This window comes from Poecilia reticulata, chromosome 2 (assembly GCF_904066995.2).
Source record: "Poecilia reticulata chromosome 2, P_reticulata-male-v2, whole genome shotgun sequence".
Lineage (NCBI taxonomy): Eukaryota > Metazoa > Chordata > Actinopteri > Cyprinodontiformes > Poeciliidae > Poecilia > Poecilia reticulata.
The window spans coordinates 27,273,701-27,295,813 of NC_088831.1; the positions used below are offsets into that span (position 1 = coordinate 27,273,701).

The 22,113-nt window shown below is 36.2% G+C and overlaps 1 protein-coding gene across 1 annotated transcript; it reads left to right on the forward strand.

Annotated features, from left to right (window-relative positions):
* Positions 1-6,533: 6,533 nt before the first annotated feature.
* ankrd10b (ankyrin repeat domain 10b) lies at positions 6,534-21,479 on the forward strand. The gene is made up of 6 exons (XM_008401647.3): positions 6,534-6,906; positions 7,584-7,736; positions 9,389-9,480; positions 17,763-18,028; positions 18,951-19,058; positions 20,960-21,479. The coding sequence occupies exons 1-6, from the start codon at positions 6,709-6,711 to the stop codon at positions 21,148-21,150; spliced, it is 1,008 nt and encodes a 335-aa protein (XP_008399869.1). The 5' UTR covers positions 6,534-6,708; the 3' UTR covers positions 21,151-21,479.
* The last annotated feature ends 634 nt before the right edge of the window (positions 21,480-22,113 follow it).

The window sequence follows — 22,113 nt, forward strand, 5'->3', positions numbered from 1 at the left end:
AGCTGGCCTTCTCCCAGCAGTTAGGTGGGCTATTGACCCGGACTGATACGTTATCAGCAGACATTCCTGTATGTGTGTAGGGAAGGTCAGGAGGGATCAAGACACAGGAACTGACAACAGGTCCATAAATTCACATTGGAGTGACGCATGAAGAGACAGATTACTCATTAGAGACTGACATTCAACACTTCTGGATGTGATTCACCAACAAATGGAGGACGCAAGTCAGTGATTCACCTTTAATCTGTAAATAACACAGCATACAGTGTTAAACTAACGGACTGGTCGAGCTTAAGGTGCAGTTTATCCTTACTTATAGAGGTTAAAGTGAAAAAATGAACACTTTTACTTTGTCTAGTCTTTTGTATGCCTTTCTGTTAAGCTTCTAAAAATCGATGCTAAAAAAACATGCTAATTGTGTGTTGATCAGCGTCACACACATAAAGCAAAAATAAAAAAATAAATATTACACTAACATCCACTACAGTACTTGCTCACACAAACACATAGTGTATGATCTGGAAAAGTTAGTCTAATTGTTGCTTTCCTGTTGAGTAGCATTTCATCAGACGACAAATAATTTGTACATTTTTTAAATTAGGTTTAAATGTAGGCAACCTTTTTTTTTTTTTTTTACTCCTCTGGTATTCTCACATAATCACATTGAGCGATAGGAATGCAAGTGACGTTCAAAAGGCTCTTTGATCTGAAGAAAACCGCAAAGCCATCTCAGGACATGGGATGTTTTAAATCACCGACTGAATAGTGAGGTTGTTATCCATCCAACCAGTATTTCCCCTACTTACAGATTCACGGTGAAGAGCAGCGCAGCTTTTTGAACCTTTGCGTGAGACGACCGAACAACAAAGTGAACTAATTGATTCTATGTCCTTTAAAACCAAAATGAATGATGATAAATACTTTGTTGACTAAAGGTGAAAACTAGCCTGGAGCGTCCAATTTAAGGTTTTTAGAATCCTTATGAGATTTGTGAAGTCTCTTCTGTGTTAAATTTTATGTGACTGACCAACACAAAGCAGCGCATATAACTGAAGTAGAAGCTAATTGATACCAAACCTTATCCCTGCTCAAACATGCAGGGATGTGGTGAGGCTGGTGCCGATCTCCACCAATCAACGGGCAAGAGGCAGGGCATAACCTGGACAGGTCGTCAGTTCATCCCAAGGCAACACAGGAACATGCAGGACAAACACACGTTCATTGATACATAATTGCAATTTAGATGAACTAATTAACTTAGTAGTCATATTTTTTGAACTGTGAGCAGAAGCAAGAGAACTCAAAGAGAACCCATGTTACATCCCCAGTCCAGAATTCAAACCCAGCGTTTGAAATTATTTCAAATTTGTTATGGGAGGACTGACATTTAGCTTTTTTTTTTTTCAATCAATCATATTTCATTTGTATCACACATTTCAGCAGCAAGGCATTTCAAAGTGCTTTACATTATAACAAACACAAAAACAGAGTCATGCTACATTGAATCAACAATCAAAACATTACATTAAGTGTCAAGTGCCATCGTTAAATTTGTAATTGATTACGTTTCAAATACAACTCTAAACAGGTGGGTTTTTAGTCGAGATTTAAAGGCACTCAGTGTTTCAGCTATTTTACAGTTTTCTGGAAGTTTGTTCCAACCCTCTTTTACTCCAAAAAACCCTAAATGCAAAATTTATTTTAAGTGCAACAAATGTTTTTCTGAAGTTTGCCTCATTAGCAGAGATCACTTTTTAAAATCTCAGTACAAATCCAGTTGTGGGGATGTAGAGAATATCAACGAACAAACTCTGTCAAAAAGACCTAAGAAGCACAACAGATTTGTGACTGTTGGGTCGTCTCCCTTTCAGCAGGACAACCCTGAACCAGAGTCAGAGCTACAATGGCCCATTCCTATGGTCCAGTCAAAGTTCAGACCTAAATCCTTGATAATTCGTGACAAAACTAGAAAACTGATTTTCACACACACTCTCCATCCAATATGTCTGAGTTTGACATGTATCAAACAAGAAGGGGCAAAAGAATCAGCCCCTACATGTCTAAAGAACTGGCAGAGTTATCCCACAGAAAATCTGCTTCTGTATTGCAATAAAAGGTGGATTTATAAAAATGGTGACTTGAGGTGCTGAATGAAATTGCACAGAAAACTTTTAAAAAATTTTACTTATAAAAATTATACAGAATATATTCATCTGTCACACAAAATCCTAATAAAATACATATATGTTTGTGGTTGTAATAAGACAAAAGTGAATACATACAAGGCGTCATCTAATAGTTTTTTTGTGTAAGTGTAAACATTTGCTTTCTGAGATTTTATGATACATTAAAAATCAATGTTCTTAAATGTTTATAAGGAATATCTGAAATATGTTTTATGACAGTGTTGATTACAATTAAAATCCAATTCTTGTACGTTTGATGAAGGACTAGCTGTGTCCTATATTTGGAACATCAGTGGATTGTCTTCTTCATTCATATTCAATATAGTGTGTGTGTGTGTGTTTGTCTCTGTGTGTGTGTGCTAGACACCTTTTTTCACATGAAAAGGACCGGGGACACTGGAAAAAATGGCAGGCGTGTGTTGTTTTTGCCTCTAAATCAACCTCGATCAGCTTTAAAAGTCTCCCCATATAGTCACTTTGTCCCATGATGAATAATGTCCACATACATAAATCCTAATGCCACAGCCTCCGGGGGTGACTTTGGGAAACTGGGTTACGAGGACCCTGCTCAGAGGATGCTGGATGGCTGGAGTGGAGCATGACATCATCGGAGCGGTTTGAGGATGACGCACCTCATCAAGGTTCATTAACATTCTCTGCATTCACAGCTCTGCTCATGAGAGAAAACAGCTCCAGATCTTTGTGCTGCATGCCAAGAGACAGCTTAGAGCTCAAATTTAGTTTACATTCAGAAGCAGATTTACAAGCTACCCTCTGAGAATATAACTGTTCATGTCGAGAGTAAGAAAACAAACTGTTCACACTAGCTTCACTTAGTCTTTTTTTTTTCTGGAGCATTCCTATTCGTCTTGTAGCTTTAACTTTATATCTCTGATCAGAGCATCAGGAGGATGCTGCTCTGCGCTCATAACATGCAAAAATTGAAAAGCAATGAAAAATAAAAAATAAATCAACAAATTTTTACGCATTGCATTTGATTATACAAAATTGGTGAGGAGCACAGTTTGAATAGCCTTAAATTAGAATAGTGTTGTTGTTCACTAAAAAAAATCCAAATAACCCCACATGACTTGTGTAGGAACATATTCTGACAATGATTTATAGACTATTTGAAAAGTGAATTGCAGGAAGATTTAATTTGCCCAATGTCCACGTCTAAATTATTTTCTCCAACATGATACCATCAAAATAATTGTTTGTAGAAAAAGGTTCAGCTCATTAAACTCAACTTAATGAAAAGGTTGGCTCTAGAAGGATGCTCCAGAATTTGCTGAATCTGATATGAACAAACCTGATAACAATCCTTGACCGTCATCTCAGGTGGGTCCTTCACATTACGTCATGTTCAATGGTGATCTGCTGCGGTCTGTAACTCCATCTAGTGTACAAAAGTAAACTGACGCAAGCAAATCGCTCAAATACAAACGCTCGACTTTAAGTTCATTGTCAATAAGGCAATATGACAATTACATTTTAAATCTTGTAATTATTGAAAAGCTTTTTAAAGAGCAGTTACTTTGGTTTGATTTCCTCGGTTGTTGCTGGTTGATTATCTGATTCCAGTTCTTGGTGTATGCTGCCATCTGGTGGTAGAAAGAAAACATAACACATTTCCCCTTTCATTCCGCCATATTGGGGAATATTCATTACTGCCAGCAGGGAGAGTCAAGACAGCGTTCCAGATACATACAGGGAGTTGGGAGGTAGATTTAGCCGCTTTTTCACTCATTTTTTGTCCGTCATATGCATTATCCTTCTATTTATCTATGGCAACTTTTAAATAAAATGCTTATTGAGACCCATCTTGGTTTAACACAATTTTATCGCTGTTATATTTTTAAAATCATTTTTGCTCCCCCTGGTAAAGATGTGTAAAAAGATTTTAAATAAATTCACAAAATACAATTAATTGTTAATCATTTAAGTATAATTATTCGGTGGAGAAAAAACTAAGGAATTATTTGCCTTCCTTTCTTTACAGTACTATCAGTGCCACACTGATTGCCACCTCTAATTTGTTTCCAAAAAGTAAAATGTGCCTGAAATTATTTTTTATTTATCCTTAATTTGTTTAAGTTAATCAATGTATTTTGGAAGTTTTAAATAGTAATTGAAGACTAAACTAGATGTGTTTATATCATTCTCAGTAAAGAAATGACTAGAGCTATACTTATCAAAACATTTCTATCTAGATTCAGAGAAATAATAAAAATCTCTAAATCAACTTGATAAACATGATGGGGATCATAGGAAGAGAGACAACCCATCAAAAAATCTGACTTCTAGAAGAAACTTAAGTGAATTTAAGCAATGGGGTGTTACAAGATCTGAGCTGACGAGTTGAGTTGACAAAGAATGTTTTCGAGCAAACTTTAAAAAAAAGAGAGAGAGAGAGAGAGAGAGAGAGAGAGAGAGAGGCTGATTTTACACCAACAACAACAACATGTGTAATTTAGCCATTCTAAATTACACATGTTGTTGGGCAAAAATCTTATATCTCAATTTTTTTGTTATTTTGTTTTCCTTCCTGTCTTGATTACTCTCCACGTCAGTCCAAGGATTTGATGATATTTGTAGTGTCAAAGTATCAAAAATAATTATTTAACAATTAAATGGTATAAATTTAGATTTAGAGTTGTTTTTTTTCTTCATGTTTGGAAATAACAGGCGTACAGTCAAACTGTATAATGGAAGTAAAGTTTCCATTATACGCAATGCAATGAGTTTGGCATTGTTGGTTAGGACTGAGAGGATCTGCCTGCCCTCTAGGGGTGAGAAAACAAATGGACAGGCAGCGAGTGTTGCCAGGGAAACAGACATGCGCTGTCATAGCTATGTGGTCAGTTAAACACACATGCGCAGACACCCATTTGGTCAGGGGAGCAAAGAGGACCAATCAGGATGAAGCAACTGCGGAAATAGAAATGAGAAGAAAATCCTTCGGGACTACTAATTTACAGACAATGGAAACATTGAGATACAGCATCTCTTCATTGAAAAAGTCAAGGTGAAGATGGCAGCAAGACATAAACTAACAGGTTCAAAAGAAAACCATCATCATAAAAGTTAAGGATGAAGAGAGAAACAAAACATACTTAATGTAGTTAATACAGGACAGAAAGGGAATCTTGAGTTGATCCTTTCAAGCTGCTAACCTAAAAACAGCTAAGAAAGGATTGAAAGTATAGATTATACAAACTTTTTTTTCAAAATCATCATAGATCAGCCTGAATGCATAAGACTTGCAAAGAAATACCTACTAATAACAAAATTTATTTGAATCGTTGATTTAAAAAAAACATCACTCTGAGCAACCAGGTCCTTTAGCAATTATCTTCTGTGGCCTTGTGGAAAGGGCCTGCTGGACAACTATCAAATCAACAGTTCTTCCCGTGATTGTACTGCAACAACACAAAATCTTACCAAGCATTGCATCTAGTTGCTTGTGCAAATATCTTAGTACACTTGAAATAAGATCAAACTAACTTGCAAGGGATTTTTTATAAATATATTGGAACTTGTTTTAAGTCAATAATGCATTAATACTGATGAAAAAAATATTAGTTCCACTGGTAGATTATTTCACTTGTAAATTGAGAAAAATATAAGTAAAATAATCTGCTAGTGAAACTAGCACTTACAAATTAAATCATGAGTTTTATGAGTTACTTCCATAAAAAAAAGTTCACATGTCTGGCTGAAAAGTACTTTTAAGTTAAATTTTGTCTTATTTCAAATGTATTAAGATATTTACACTAGAAACTGAGCCAAAAATTCTTTTAAGTGACTGTGACTTCTGATACACTGAGAACATCTTAGAGGCTCTGGAAACCTTTGCACATGCTTTGATTTAATCAGCTGATAAGGACATAAGATTCTAATGTTTAACTATTTTCTGAAATATTCAATTATGGCTTTTTATTATATTTAGGCCATAATAGTCAACATCGCCAAGACATGAAATTAATCTTTCACTCTGTGTAATGAATTTGTAAACAACTTCCTGAAATGTATTCCAGAAGATATAAATATTCCATATAAAAAGACAATCTCAAGATGGAAAACACGAACAACAATTACACACAATAAAAAGACATCCACTTACGATAAGTGGATTTTATTTTCCCAGTTGCTTTAATGCCGCGCCCTGGAGTGGTGGAAATATTAAAATTTACATTTATACTCAAGGAAGGAAGCCCAGAGCGCCAAGCACACAAGATCTAAGCCGTTCCAGTGGAAGAGGAAGCCTGTGAGGAGAAATCCAGTCCAGAAATCCAGTCCAGAGTTCGCAGCTCTCTCAGGGCTTCTCAAGTTTCACTCCGGCGGGTGCTGCGCTCTTTGTGTTGTCAGGCAGAAACACTCAGTAGTCAGGGTGGCGCGTGTGCTCAGACAGGCACCCCGGCAGCTCACACAATTAGACAATAACTAGAAATTTCCCCGTTTTCTCTGAAGTAGCTGGCTACTGTCAGTCACTATTTTTTTTTATCCCCGTTTTGTTACCATGTCTCTGGGAGTGGAGTCTGGATTCTCGAGCGAGGAGGTGCTGAACAGCCGCTTCCCTCTCCACCGGGCTTGCAGAGATGGAGACGTCGGTGCCTTGTGCTCGCTCCTTCAGTGCACCTCAAACCCAGCTGACCTTACGGTTGAGGACACTTTCTATGGCTGGACGCCCATACACTGGGCCGCTCACTTCGGAAAGGTAGAACTAGCAAAAAAAAAAGACAAAAAACCCCGATTTAATTGAGTAGTTGTCTATAAATGGAAAATCTGACTGGTTGTTTGAGCTCCGTGACTTGAAGCTCACATTTCTCGGCCATTTCCTGGTTGAATTGAACGAAGCCATCGTTAATCGGAGCAAGAAAAACCAATAGTGCTCATTAGCTAATGTTTTTCCAGCTGATTTTTTTTCTGAAATGTTTTACATTTTGTCTCCGTTTTGTGCTTAGTAATGGTAAATAAACGGAGACTGAGCGGGAAAAACTAAACAGCTGCTCGTTAAACGACGTATTGTAAAATTGTGGGAAAACGTTACAGTTAGCTAACATGACCGACAATGACTAACTTTTACTTAACATTATCCGCATTTTGAAGCACTTTCCATCTTATTTATGTAGAAGAAAGGATTAATTTGAACATACACAACACATGAAAGCATCTTTTAAGGCTACATGTCGCTAATTCCTGTACATTTAGTCATGAATCTGTGCTCAGATTTGCATTTACAAGAGTCGTACTAAAGAAATACCGGGGCCAGGCTGCATGCCCAAATCCATCTAGGCTCTACAGACTGTATCACACTTGTCCACACCTGCCCAGTGTCTTACAAAGCAGTGCATAGGTTTCTCCTTGCAATCTAACCTTCTTTTCAATGCACAGCTGGAGTGCGTGATGCGTCTGGTTCAAGTGGGCTGCGGCGTGAACTCCGTCACCTCCAGGTTTGCACAGACGCCCACTCACATCGCTGCCTTCGGGGGCCACCCTGAGTGTTTGCTATGGCTACTTCAAGCTGGTGCAGATATTAACAGACAGGTATGACGCCAGATGCGCACACATCACACAACATGAATAAATACATTTGCGGTTTGTTCAGTGCAAATTTCCAGCTCTCATTTCCTGAACATTTGTGCTGCAAAGTAACTGCAGAGAATGGCCAATAGGAGAAATGGAGTGAATGAAAAGAGCAGAGCAGATCTTAGATGATCCCATCAGAGAGGATAATCCCATCTCGGGGATCATTGCCTTGGACGTATTTCTACTTACTCCAGACTTGACCTATATTGACATGAATGAGTGTTTGTCACATTTTCTGCAACACAAATTCCCGTCAGGCACTTTTGCGTTTTGCTTTGTTCCTCTGCTCTCTGTGGGATTTTTATGCACTCAGGCTACATTTTATGCTCTGCCGCTCTGCCGAGAAGAGATTGGATTAGTAGGTCACAATGACATAACATATTGTCGTCATCGTGAAGCCCGCTGATCTCTTTAGCCCTTGAAAGTCCTCTGCATTTTTGTCGAATCGACCTTCTGAGAGTTTGAGGTTTGGATTTAAGGTGTTTGTTTCAGCTGACTGCTGCTGGGAAGCAGAATGGAAAAGTATCAAGAGTGTGGCCTACATTGCTTTGTGGTTAGTGGCAAACCCTCTGAAAGAGTCTGTTTCCCTTCCTCCATTCGCAGGCTGACAAATGTAACTGTAAATGTGTGTGGGCGGTGTTGATGTCTGGGTGAAAAGTTCAGACGCAGCTCTGTCGAGTCACGCACCGTTATAATTTTTGGAGCATGGTCTCAGATGTGTAGAAAGAGGATTCCAGAAAGCATGTACAGGTAGAGATCCACCTACCAATTAGTCAAACTTTCCTCAGTACGTCGTTGGAGTCGGTAAGAAATACATGTTCTAAAAATCACTATCATGTTTTTTTTTTTTTTTTTTGATGTCCTAATTTGAGAAATGCAGAAGGCGGGAAAATCCCGCCGAAGTGTGTCATTATGGCTACCAGACACGTTGTGGTGAATATTACATGCAAAGAAAAAAGTAAACCGTCGGGACAAGATCCATGCCATGTTCACGATGTGTAACACTGAAAGAAAATCTTTTGATTGCTACATAATCAATTCATAGTCACGTGCTAGCCTTCTGAATCATAATCAATGTGCCTAGAGATTCCCACCACTAATGTTGTTGATCTACTTTTTTTAATTAAATAAAAAAATTAAAGGAAGGGACATGTGCTGAAGAAGGGCTTAATCTTTTAGGTTGTTCAATTTTGAAATCAAACTACTACCTCTGTCAAGAAACCTTCCACAAATTTTTCTTTCATGGTCAGATTTTAATGATTAAATTGATATAATAAAAGTGACTTTAAATGTGTCGCAGTATTTAGGAGTAAACAAATAGATTGGAACTGCCACATCAGACCCAAATAATCTGTAATACTGGAACCATAACCTGCTGGCGTTATCTGGGTAATTTTCACTACCTTATGCTCAGGTAGTGAAGCTTCAGTTTGTTGCTCAATATACTTATCATTCTAGCCTCTGTAGCTTTCAAAACGAGTAATCATCTAATATTGAGTCCAAAATCCACTTTTTTAGCCTTTAAAAATACATTTAAAGTCACTTTTTAAACCTTCTGAATTGTCCAGGATCTGATCTCTTCTAATGGAGCTTCTCTTGTCATTTTTTAGGACTATGTGGGCGAGACGCCCATCCACAAGGCTGCTCGAGCGGGCAGTCTGGATTGCATCAATGCTCTCTTGATTCAGGGAGCGAAAGCTGAGTAAGTCCTGACATCAGTCTCGTCCACATTTCTTTTCCTCTTTTAATATCCAACATTTCAGTTGCACCTTTACAAGGGACCACCATTACATTTAAATTCAAGACGGCAACATTTGGAAGCTTACATTTTTGCATTAGTTCTTAAGATATGAGCGCAGCTGGATAAATGAAAGAATCTACAGATTTGAATAAAGGTTTTGCCAACAAATTGCATTTGTTAGTGAAATGCAGCACTTGGCTGAAAGTGAGAATCTCCATTTAAACTTTTGATGTTAAATCTATTTGACATTGAATGTGTAACACACTGAGTAATATCTTTTTTTTTTTTTTGTAAAAAGAAATACATTTTGTAAGATCTAAAATACCACTTTGATCTGCTACAGTGAGTTCAGTTCAGTAGCAGATACTGAAATTGGACTGAAGAGAAGGTCTTCCTAAAGTGTGCTGAAGATTTATTACACAGTAGTAAACGGCACATCTTTACATTTGATGAAGAGTTGAAATGTTGCTTCAGTCTGAGATATTTAATCTTTATCATCTCTAGATTGATCACGAGATTTGTTGCTCATTAACACAGAGCTGATGTTGCTCCCTTGGAAATGTGATGTATTTTGTTATTCCTTAAAATTGTTGTTTATAACAATTAGCATTAAGTTGTCCTTTGTGTAATATTAATACTAACTAACATAGATTAAGATAATCAGTAAAGTTTAAAAGTTGCATTTTTAGTATGCTTAAAGGAAGAAAAAAGCATCTTCTGAATTCTGAGAAATAAATCCAAGTAAAAGTAGAATATTAAGTTTCACCTGCACCTTTGATCTTAACGAAGGATTTATAATTTCAGCGCAGCCATTGCACAAAGAAAAGGACAACTTAATGTAAAGGTTGATAAACTGTTGATTATCTCTTAGATTATGTTGCATGACATTTGTTAAATTAGAGTGTGGTTTTATTTAACATTGTTTTTCTAGTGTCTTACATACACAACTTTGACTGGATGACCAAATGCACATTCTTTTCTTTTAAGCAGCTTTACTCCTAATTTCTAAAAACGTTGCAGGCTTTTTGTTGCACAAGATGAAATTGCAGAGAGATGAAACTAATTGAGCCGCCGGTTAAATTCCTTCAAGTGCTTAGAAACACAAAGACTGTCATTGTTATGTGTTGAAAGGAAAAAGAAAATATAGATAACGCTGATTGTCGTCATCAAAACCACACCTCGTGCCAAGACGGTTCCATTCACTGGAAACATTTAGTGATTGATGTAGCCGAAGAATGAAGAAAAAGGTACACCTAGTTTTTTTATTTATTTCTACCTGCAGGCAAGCAATTAAATAATTTTACAATAAAAGTTTTTTTCTCTTTACGTAAAGGTGGTTTAAAAAAAAACAGGTTTACAGTATTTTAATTTCTTGAAATGCTGCAAAGAAAATGTTTCTTGTCACTCAGCCAGGTTTTAATAAACGTTTTAGCTTTAGTAGCAAGTCTGTCTGCATTCCTTTAAGAACATAATGGGTAACATTAAATAATATTTTCATCTATGCTCTGTTCTTTTGGTGGATGCATCCTATTTATTTCCTCATCTAATCTGAAGTGTGTTTTTTTTACCTGCACTTTCATCTTCTGCAACAAATGTTCTGCTTTTTTGCTTTGAAGAGACATTACAGTATAAAAACTTGAAGCTACCAGGGGGTTTACAGAGGGAACGTTTCTGCTTATGCACCTTTAGAGGTCTAATATTGCTGAGCTTCTTTTAATAATGTGTCAAATATAGGAAAACACTGTAGAGAAGAGAATTGGCTGTTGTTGGAGATGTACTGCAAAGAGGCCAAAAATAATATTTAACATCAATATAATTTGATCATGTTGAGTCTTTTGTTCCTTCTTTTCTCGAGTACAGATAAGACATAAGTTATGACAACATTTCTTGTTAAAAGGTTGTAGACATACAGATTTTTTTATTTTTATTTTAAAGCTTTTGAAACCTACAATATAATACATGTATTTACATTAAAATATGTCCAAATTAATTGACATTTACCTTTTTCTCCAATGCTTAATTTACTCTAAACCCGCCTGGTTGCTTAGATTATTTTAGTCGGTAAATGTGCATTCGTTCAAATGTTTTCAGTCTAGTGTTGTGTGCATTTGGTCATCAGTTGATGAGTTTTATTTATGATTAAAATGTTATTCTTTTTTCCCCTGCAGATCACAGATATTTAGTTCAGTCTTTTATGAAGTCTGTCTTCTGTTTTTATTTTTATTTTTATTTATGATTGAAGATTATAGTGGAGGGAAAACTGGGAGGAACATTACAGCACACAAGGTGGGATTGAGGCTCATGACAAATAATTTTTCTTAAATGAGATTTAAGTAGATTTAAATATTGGAGACACTCAGTAACTTTATTTAATGTAATTCTGTCAAAAATCAGACATTAAATGTCTAAGATGGGTCTGTTTAGGTAATATCCTCAAAAAACAATTTCTGTTTGAGAGCTAGAAAGATCTCAGAATATTATTAAACATTATTTAGTTAGAACAGTTTTTTGTAAACCAATACATTTTTATGCCAAGATGAACATTTTGAGAAATTCTTTATTTCAAGTCTTTTATTGATTCTCTGCATAAACTTCTATGATAAAACGTATTTAAATATTTATCAGTCAGCAAATACTTTCCACTTTATTCAAGGAACTCGTCCATAGCTTTTGTTTTGGTTTAACACCAGAAAACCGTCAATTAGTTGGACCCACAACAGCAATTTATTAAAATAATCAATTTATTGCATCACACAAATACATATCTTACATGCACCATTCTGAGGCTCCCGTCAGAGGAGTTCAAAACCACTGAAACGCAGGCTGTTGTTTTCATCGTTGTCCTTGTGCAGGACTTCTTGACTCAGTTTTATTGCAGCACTTGATATTGTTCTGGATTCCTGAGTAAACAACCTTTGGTCTCAAGATTTTTTTCTTCATGCACTTATTAATCTTCAAAGCCTGCAACCAACCATCTGACTTGTGAATTCACAAAAAGAAATAATTCACCTTTTTATCAATAAAAGATTCAGTGTATGCCTTGAATACTTGGTAAAGAGTGTTCACAAACTCAGCCTTTTGATGTTGGAGGAAAAAGAAAATAAAATAAAAAAAGAATTAAATTGATTAGATTTTTATTTTATTTTTATTGTTAAAATTTGTAAGATTCCTCCAATATAAATTGAGTAGTGAGGATTTTTTTTCAAATGGCACCTAATGGGTGATGCGGAGCTGCTCTAAGGGCTCTGATTTTATGGTTAAGAATATAAATGTAATATATTTTAATAAAACCTTTCCTATAGTAAAACTGAAAGACCCACAACAAAAATATGATCAGTATGATTTCTAAAGAATCCTTTAATAAACCTAACATATCTTTATTGTTAAAATATCTACAAATTTAGTTTCCTGCAATATTTTCTTGACAGAGATTTGACTTTGGACTTAGCAAGCTTTATAATAAGCTTCTTAGAAGAAGTAAGAGTTGTATATAATTAAGATTTTATCTTCACACATTCTGCATTTATTGGACAAAGTTCTACGCAAGCATCTTTAACTTCACCAAATCCTTTTGTTTTTGAAATGTAATAATAATAAAAAAGATACTTAATTATGCTATAATTTAAGTAGTTTGCACACTGAAAAGCAGATAAGTCATTCATCTCAACATTGAACTGTAGGAGGCACTGCTGCGAAGATAAAGCCTTTACAAAGAAATTAAACGGGAAGTATGTTCTTACTACATAATCTGCTTTTATTTTAAGTACTTTAGAAGCTTTGTGATGCTTAAAAAATCTGTAGACTTATTTTGTAAATTTATATCACATAACTTGTATTATAGCACAATAAATAATTAAAAATAGGAATCCATAAGACAAGAACAACTTTGTTAACTATTGTAATATCAGTAAAATCCCTACAGTCTTGCACAATTTTGGCAGTGAAACAAATGTTGTTTTGCATCTTGACTATTAGAATACCAATAATCATGCCATATGTTGGTAAATCAGAGTTGTTTTCATAATTCCTGGACTTCCCTTGGACAGATCTACTCCTAAGAGCTTGAAGAACATCAGAGTTTTTCACTCTTGCTTCTCTGCTCACCTTGAGTTACCCAGAGGTTCTCAACATAGTTGAGACGCTTTGAGGTTTTCTAGCCTTAGGTCCAACAATTCAGCCTCATGATCTTTGAACCACTTTAATCATTACCATCATGCTGACAAACGAAACGACCATGACTAACTTTGTTCCCGAACCGATGAAAGAAGTTACACTTGATCCCACACTTTATTCTGCTGTGTTGCTGGGCAGAAACGTGACTGAGCCAGCCCCAGATTTAGATCGTACCAAGATACTTCAGTGTTGTCATGACAGAGACAGAACTCCTGGCAGCCCTTCACCTTTTCTTCTTGGGTCAAATAGTTTCAAGCTCTTCCAAACCACAAGAAGGATACCATGTTAGTTTCCAGGCACATCAGGCAGATTTTGCCTCTATAAATTAAGGCTACATTAACAATTCATCATAAGAAATGGCTTTTCACCAATCTTCTTATGTCCACCCTTGTACCTCCTGATTGTCATGGATGTCTTTGTTCTCTTTGTCAAAAAAAAACTTCCACCTGAAGCCCTTCCCTTTGTGTGTGGATCCATTCATTCCCATCTGGTGGTGTTCAAGCTGAACCTCTTACCTCAAAGTTTTTCAAGTTTTAGAAAATGGTGGCATGACAGCGGCATCGTTTTCGTTGGAGGGAACCACAACTTAAGCAAGACGATGCAAAACTTGTTGCTGTTTTTTGTTATAAAACTTGAAGTGATTTCAGCTGGACTCTTTCTCAGCTTTCCAGCTAAAGATTTTGCTAAAATTCAATAAAGCTCTTGAAAATGACTATATTTGTTGGATCACTCCACTTGTTATGTTGGAAACAACGTGCAATCTCGTCAGAAAAATTTAGATTGCAAAACCACATTTGTGTCACTGCCAGAACTCGTGACTCGGATTGGATTAAAAACGGTTTAGAAAGTGATCAGTCATAGTTTGCATTTGTCATGAGCCTCAGAGTATTAGGGTTGGTTCAGTAGTGAGCTAGCTGCAGGCAGGACAGTGCTGAGAGGCTGCCAGTGCCGAGTTTAGAGCAGCTGAGCGAGATGAGCATCATGTACTGACCTGTTTAATGCTAACATCATCCTGTTGCTATGGTTATTCACTGTCATTTCACTGTACCAGATGTCTTCCTTTATACACAGAAATGTTTTCTTTTGTCTGTCACAGTATTAACCCTATATAATATCATAGTCTGTTTTGACATCTAATCTTTGTCACCTTTTCCTTTATGAAAGTGACAATAAGTTACAGAAGAAAAACGTTTGCTATAATGTTAACAAAAACGGAACCATACATCTTAATGTTTTGCAGCCATTGAATTGGAAATGACTTGGTTTTTTCAAGTAATCCTTGAAAGGGGGAGAATAGACACTGCTGAGTCTGCCCCGTTCCCTGGGATAGCCGCACTGTTGTGGCATTGAGTGTTCTCACTATCGCTTCCTATCTACACACTGGCAAACTGTTGAGGTATTTCTTGCGGTGATTGGTTTTAATGCTAGGTTTTTTTAATGAATCAAAACTAAAGTTGTTTTTTTTGTTTTTGTTTTTTTAGACCTGCATGCTTTGCTTATTTATCCATGATTGTTCCTGTACTTAGACAGTTTTTGTTTTTGTTTTTGATTTTTATAATTTGTTTTTGAACTAACCATAAGAGTCCTTTATATGGACAGGTTTAAATCACGTGAGTCCCATGTCAAGATGTAGCATGACCGTAGGCTACCTCTGGGAGGTTAGACAATAGTTAGCGAAGATGCATACTGTGTGCTTAGGACTGAAAAGCAAAGCATACCAGGCATTTACAAAGAATTAACGCTTCCTTTTTTCTTTTTTTTTATATAATCTAACTCAAATCTGGATGATTATTGATATCCACCTTGTTCTATCAGTGTTTTCTGTAGATGTGAGGTCTCACTAAAGGAATACCAATTTAAACCAAAAGGTTGAACTTAAATTTAGTTTTAAAGATGTACAAGATCAAGTTAATGCTTGACATAAAACTTAACAACAAAGTAATGTTGGGCATAAAACTGCAGCGGCTAATATGGAAAAGAATATGAAATTCCTTATACTAGAAATTCCTGACGTACATTTTTCTCATTTCTGTAAAATGTAAATACTTAAAGCTTTTCAGATACTCTTTGGGTTGCATATTTTAAAACATTGTAGCAATTATTTTGTATTTATTACAGTGTATTAAATAGGAATTCTTCATATGCTGATGACAACCTGATTTTAGACTGAATTTATAATGAGCGCTACAAGCTTAAAAGCTGGTTCCCTAATTTACCAGAACAGAAATCCCTACTGAGATGTTTCACTTGTACTGACAAATACATTTTTCAAAGAAAGGAGTGGCCATTTTAAAAGACAATGCCACTTATGTTTATAGTTAAATTTAACTGCACATGGCTTCAAGCAGTAGTGGATGTCAGTGGAGCGTTTGTATTCCTGGTGTGAGACCGGTCCATCTACACGAGTATTTCTTGGATAAATCCCATCTTGTCTCGGAAGCGTTAATTTTAAATGGGGACGGGTAATGTGCAGCAAGTTTTTGTGATTTTTTTTTTCTTTCTTCTTTTTCTTTTGTTAAATCTTGAATTCATTACAAAATGTTTTATCATGTGCACTAGCTTTTGAACTGTTTCATTTTGCACTACTGTTTAGATAAGAATGCAGAGAATGAGTTATTTCTAATCAGAAATGAATGACGAAACAGTAACTGTGCTTTAAATTCTGCTACGTGTGGAAGCCAATGTAAATATTGTTAACTTACACAGGTTACACGTCACTAGCGTTGTTTGTAATGTTTTCCTGTAGTGCATTTACATTTTAAATAATAATAATGGAATAGAGGTAGATATAGTTCAGATTTTTTTAACTCTGAGCCATTTATTTGCTCAGAGAACCGGCTTTATGATGTGTAGGCACAGAACAGGTGCGCTATAGTTTTATTTTCTCAAACAGAGCAAAGAAATCCCAATTATTAAGCTGAAAGTAAACTAACAGTAACTTTATTTAGAATAGATGCACATGAGTTGTTTACAATTTTTATAGCTGTCCATCCTAACAGGTGAATAAAATAATTGTTTTTCTAAAGTGCTCCCTACAAAAGGACACAAATTATGCCTTAGATTTTAGTTTTAGTTTTTACATTGCTTCCATACTTCAGAGGCACAAACCTTTCGTCTAAAAATTGGAGGAAATTTCTGGCACAGCACTGTTTGTCCATTCATTATTGCACTCAGAAAATTCCTTTATTTCTGCTGCAGCTGGACATGATTAACACAACTGCTTACAGACTGTAATTTAAATTATGAATGTACAGGTATGACTCTTGCTGTTCCCTTGTTCTCTTGTCTTAAGAGAGGTTTTAAATTAGACTTCCTCAGCCGGAGAGAAGATGTCAGAATCCTTCATGCTTGACGATTGAACTTTTATCTTGTTTTATTCCCTTCCTCCCTCCGGTGGAGAGATTTGTCGAAGGAAATGATCCTTATGAATGACGTGTAGACATTTCCCAGTCTTGATCGTCTTTGAAGAATCCTTCGCTTTCACAGCTTTTCTTGTTGGGAACGCTTCAAAGGAATTTGGATGCCAAGCCTCTTGAGCATCATCGTAATCATCGTCGGAAACAAGAAAATGGAGTTTCATTCAGTTCCTTGATAACTTTTTTAATCTCTTGCAAAGAAGCCTTTCTCCAGAAATGTTCTCCTTTTGAACGCGATGTGTATTCATCGTCTTCAGTTCCCTCGTTCGCTTTGGAGACACAAACTGAGCATAAAAAATGTCTCCAGTTGTCCTAATCATGTCCTTTGGCAGCAGATGCGTTTCCCTAGTTCTGTGGAAACTGGGAAATGAACGAACTTCTATGTAAAGTGCAGTTGATCCGAAGAGGATCAGTCGTCATCTCTCACGAAGATGACGAACAGTATGAGACAGGGAAGAGCAGAACAGGCTAATTTTCCACATCTATGAATGTCTGTGTGGGTATTTGCTGAAATGCTGTCTGTCGGTGTGTGCGTGCGGGGGATGTATGCGTGCGCTTGGGCTTGTCTCATGTTGTCTTATGTGTTTTTGTTTTTATTTGTGTAACTCAAACGTGCAGTGAGTGCTTCTGACACTCCTTCTTCCCGTTGTGCAGCATGAGGAATGCCAATGGGCTGACGGCTGCTGACCTGGCCCACGCACAGGGATTCCAGGAGTGCGCTCAAATGCTCGCCAATGCCCAGAACCTACAGCAAAACATGGCGCAGTTCCTTAACGGGGCTTTTTTGAACGGCGTGACCCAAAACGGGGGCCACGCTCACGCCACCATCCAGGGACGCAGCTTCTTGAATGGTGTGCCCAACAGGAAGAGGTCCTTCGAAGGAATCGAGGCAAACCCACTGAAAAAGTCCAGACCCAATGGTGAGATCACTCAACTAATGTTTCTGTTGCTTTGGGCTACCTTTTGAGAAATGTATAAATATAAATGTGTATTATTACCAAGGCCACTGTGCATTATGGGCTATATGCAGATGTGGTAAAAATGTAATCTGCAGAAATTCCCAAACAATTTACAATTCAGTTCTCCCAAAAATTATTTCTAATAATTTGGGAAGCAAGTTTTCACTACTGCAAAAACATTTGACAGATTCTTAAGTTTTCTTCTTTGATAAATATGATGAAAAGGCTTGTAAGCGTTGCGTAAGTGTTTTCTATTAACCATGGTGTTCAGAGTATGGCCCGGTGCCCGACAGGACCCAATTAACTTTGTGTGGCTCCAGATAACAATTCAAGAACGGTACAAATCTGTCTTGCAGTACAGGTAGATGATATTTTTTGATGACTGAAGAATTCTTTTTTCCAGAAACTGAAACATTAAAATGGAAGATGATTTTCATTTTGACTTGTACTCAAAAGCATTTTTTTTTAGTTTAGCAGGAAACCCCCCCCTAAATTTAGCTGTCTTTTTAATCAGAACAAAAAAGCGCTTTTATTTAATGATTATGATAAAGTTTGGACACTGCTGCATTATAAACTCAATGTAGTGCCACAGATCCAAAATCAGTTGGATAAACAATCACAAAAATATGGTGTGAACAACATTGCAAAACCAGATAACTGATGTTTTTAATCAAAACCAGCTGAGACTTTTTTTATTATGCAGTGATATTTTATTTTATGAATTTTATTAGCTCAGAATTTTTGCACTGCACAAAAATGAATCGTCCCTAAAAAGAGGGAGAAAGTCAATAAGCATAAGTTCTTAAGAACAGCTCTTAAAATTGGTATCAGAAAAATACAAGTTAAGATTTAATTTCTAAAAAGCTATTCCGTCTGTTCTCAGGACTGTCTATGGCAGCTGGACCGCAGAACGGGAGTGGGCCACTAGGTGGCCCCGGCGAACCCCAGATGGAGAGCATGAACATGGAGATGGCGCCAGCTGTAACCTCAGGTGGGCCTGGAAGCTTTGCATTTGGGCTGAATGGGTTTGCCCCACCTCAGGGGCCGTGGCCGGTGGATCAGTGTGTGAACCAGGGGCCGCAGGATGAGTCGAGCCCTGCTGCTAAAGAGCTGGAGGTCATCACTGTGGCGTCAATGCAGACTCCATGTCGTTGCACTAACTCTTATGCCTACCTGTAGAGGGAGCTGTGCGTGCGTGTGTGTGTGTGTACTGGTCCACTAATATAAATTGTTTGTATTATCAGATCTACCTGTTCTGTGATTCGCACACAAGGGAATGACTTAAATTTGAAAGATGTGTAGAAGTGTGTGTGTGGTATGTTTCATAATTACCTATGTAACTGATATTTGGATGAATATAACTTTTTTTTTTCTAGTTGTACATCTTATAAATTTATATTTCTTTCCAGTTTACCCACATGTAATCCATTAGATTTATATTTAAAGTCTGATTTTGTTTTGCACAATTTTATGGAAGTACTTGTGCCCCTCAAGAAGAGATAAATGATACCTTCAGAGTTTGTTTATTTCTCTCAAGTCAACTTTTGGGAATTTCCTGGATTTACAAATTTGACTTTTAAATTTAACTTTTAAAGAGATGGATAAATCTTGTGTTTACTCACATAACAGCTTGGGGGGGAAATGCAGATTTACATTTTATTTATTTCCATTTACAAAATCTGTAAGTACAAGTTTTAAATAAATGTATTGCTCGGCCACTGCTAGACATATGTATTATTGGTAAAGCAATCCCTCATGACATTATACAGTAACCTAAACTATTTTATAATTTCAGCCAAAGCATATCCCAACATGAATGTAGCTTTAAAAGATAAATAATCCTCCTGCCTTTTGTAGTTGGTAGCTTTTAAAATGCTATTTGGGCTTGATCCCTCTAGTTGTTTCTGATCTGGCTTAAATACTACATACTGTATATTCTGTATGTTGAGTGTTTTTATTCAGTAAGCAGGGCTTATTTGTGTCATTATGTCACAGAATATCTTATGTAATTATCAAATTTAGTCATCTGTTTTACAGTTGTGTTAAAGCAGCTCCAGGAAGATTGCTTGGTTTTCAGAAAGCCTTACATCCTGAGCTTTTGTTCAACAGTTTTAAAAAAACCCTATCCATTATTTCTCTCCTTTTTATAGATGAAAAGCTTTTTTTTTCACTATTGGTTGCTGTTCTCCATGTCGGTGGTGTTTTCTGTTTATACTTTTATATGAAAGAGGTGAGTGTATTTTGAAAATGCAGCTCTTTGTACTTAGCAGGTTTAGCTTTGTACTTGACTGTGTGAAAGCATTAAATGTGGATGGTTTTTATAAACATGATGGTGTTTGCCTTTGTTTTTTCATGCTTCAAATCATTCATTGTATTTTTTTAATCTTTTTTTTTTTTAATGGCTTTTAAATATAAGAACAAATGAGATATTATGCATTTTCTCTAATGCTAATCAGCTTTGCTTCCGATACTTTGTGAATTGCCAGGATTTTAAATAAACTTTTTTGGGAAATATCAATAAATCCAGTCATGTAAAGCAAGGACTGGCTTTTCATGTGAACATGACCCACTTTTACCAAAGTGTCTGGTCAAAGCTTGTCGAGTGGCGTCAGGATCTTGGGTGTATTTCGCAACTTATTGATCATATTTTGTGTGGAATCCAGAAAGTTACAGAACAGTTTTTTTTTTTAGTGCTTCGAAACTGGGTCGCTTACTAGTCTAATTTTATAACTGACTGCTGGTACCTGAATACTACTATATTTTAAAGTTGTGCAAAACAAAATCAGTCCAGATTTTACCTGCATCATATATAATAAGCAGGTTTAATCAATGTGTATTTGCTTTTTTTTGCTTTTTTTTTTTTTTTTTTTTGATTACTGTTTTTGTTTACAGTGGCGGGTGAGAGACACTGCGGGGATATTTCCTCAAGTAGCCCAACAGCAGGAATGATCCTTGGTCAGCACATCTGCAGTGAGCTCAGTAGCAGTGTTGGCAGCCAGGTGGAGCACCAGAAGTCTGTCAAAGCAGAGCAGATGTATGACCATACCCTCTACAGCACCATGCTTCTTTACCACGGATGCTAAAGTGACAAGAATGTAGATCAATTTTAAGCATTCATCTGCCTTGAAGCCACTGAGTGGTCATGTTTTTGCTTTTTGTGCTTTTTTTTAAAAAAAAAATGTATTATTGTAAGCAGAACGTATATGGACACATGAATGAATCATAATTTTTTTGTCAAACACCTAAGCCTGTGTGTTTGGTTATGTTGCCTATGGTGTTCAAAAAAATTAAAGGATCCGTGACGAAGCACTGCCAACACTACAGATAGATTTGTTTCAAGTTGATGTTACCTAAACCAGTTTAAATACATTAATTGTATATCGATACAGAATTAAAGAGTTTTGCAAACGTTCATGTTTTCTTCCCCGATTTATTTTTTAGATTGTTTAAAGATGAACGATTTTTAAGATTAATTAGGTTTAGTTTGGTGCAGTAAAGTGCCAATGTTTAGAGTAGAGGAAATGACAAACTGAAATGGGTGAAGCCTAAGAAATACCCCAAATGTAAATTTACAGCACAAGCATGACTTGCAATCGTTAACCTTTTATATAAAATTTGCTCGACTATTTGAATTTTTTCAGCATGTTTTTCTGTTGGTACAGGTTTATTTCACCTAGTGGTACCAGTTAAGTTTTCTTGTCCTAAAAATGTTTTTAGTAAATGGTTGTTCAAGTAAGATTGGTATGGATTATTGTTTGAAAAAACTGGGAATACTTTGTATATTTGTGTTTTGTTTTATTTTCCACTTCTGGAAAATAATATAAATACATAACATTTTACAGAATTTTGGTCCTTTATAAAGGTTTTTGGGCAAAATACTAGCCCAGACTATGTTACAATATACTGAGGTCATAATATACCAAAAAAAAGTTTCATGTTGATATTTGAATGGTATTTACCATTCAAATACCAATGGTAAATACCATTCAAATACCAACAGAGTATTTCATTGATTGATTTTTCGTTATAATCTTTACAGTTTTTAC

Bases quoted from the DNA above. Each gene is read 5' to 3' on its own strand.
- ankrd10b (XM_008401647.3), top strand. From the start codon at position 6,709: ATGTCTCTGGGAGTGGAGTCTGGATTCTCGAGCGAGGAGGTGCTGAAC. The intron at 9,481-17,762 runs GTAAGTCCTGAC...CCCGTTGTGCAG, and splicing joins ATTCAGGGAGCGAAAGCTGA to CATGAGGAATGCCAATGGGC. The intron at 18,029-18,950 runs GTGAGATCACTC...GTCTGTTCTCAG, and splicing joins GAAAAAGTCCAGACCCAATG to GACTGTCTATGGCAGCTGGA.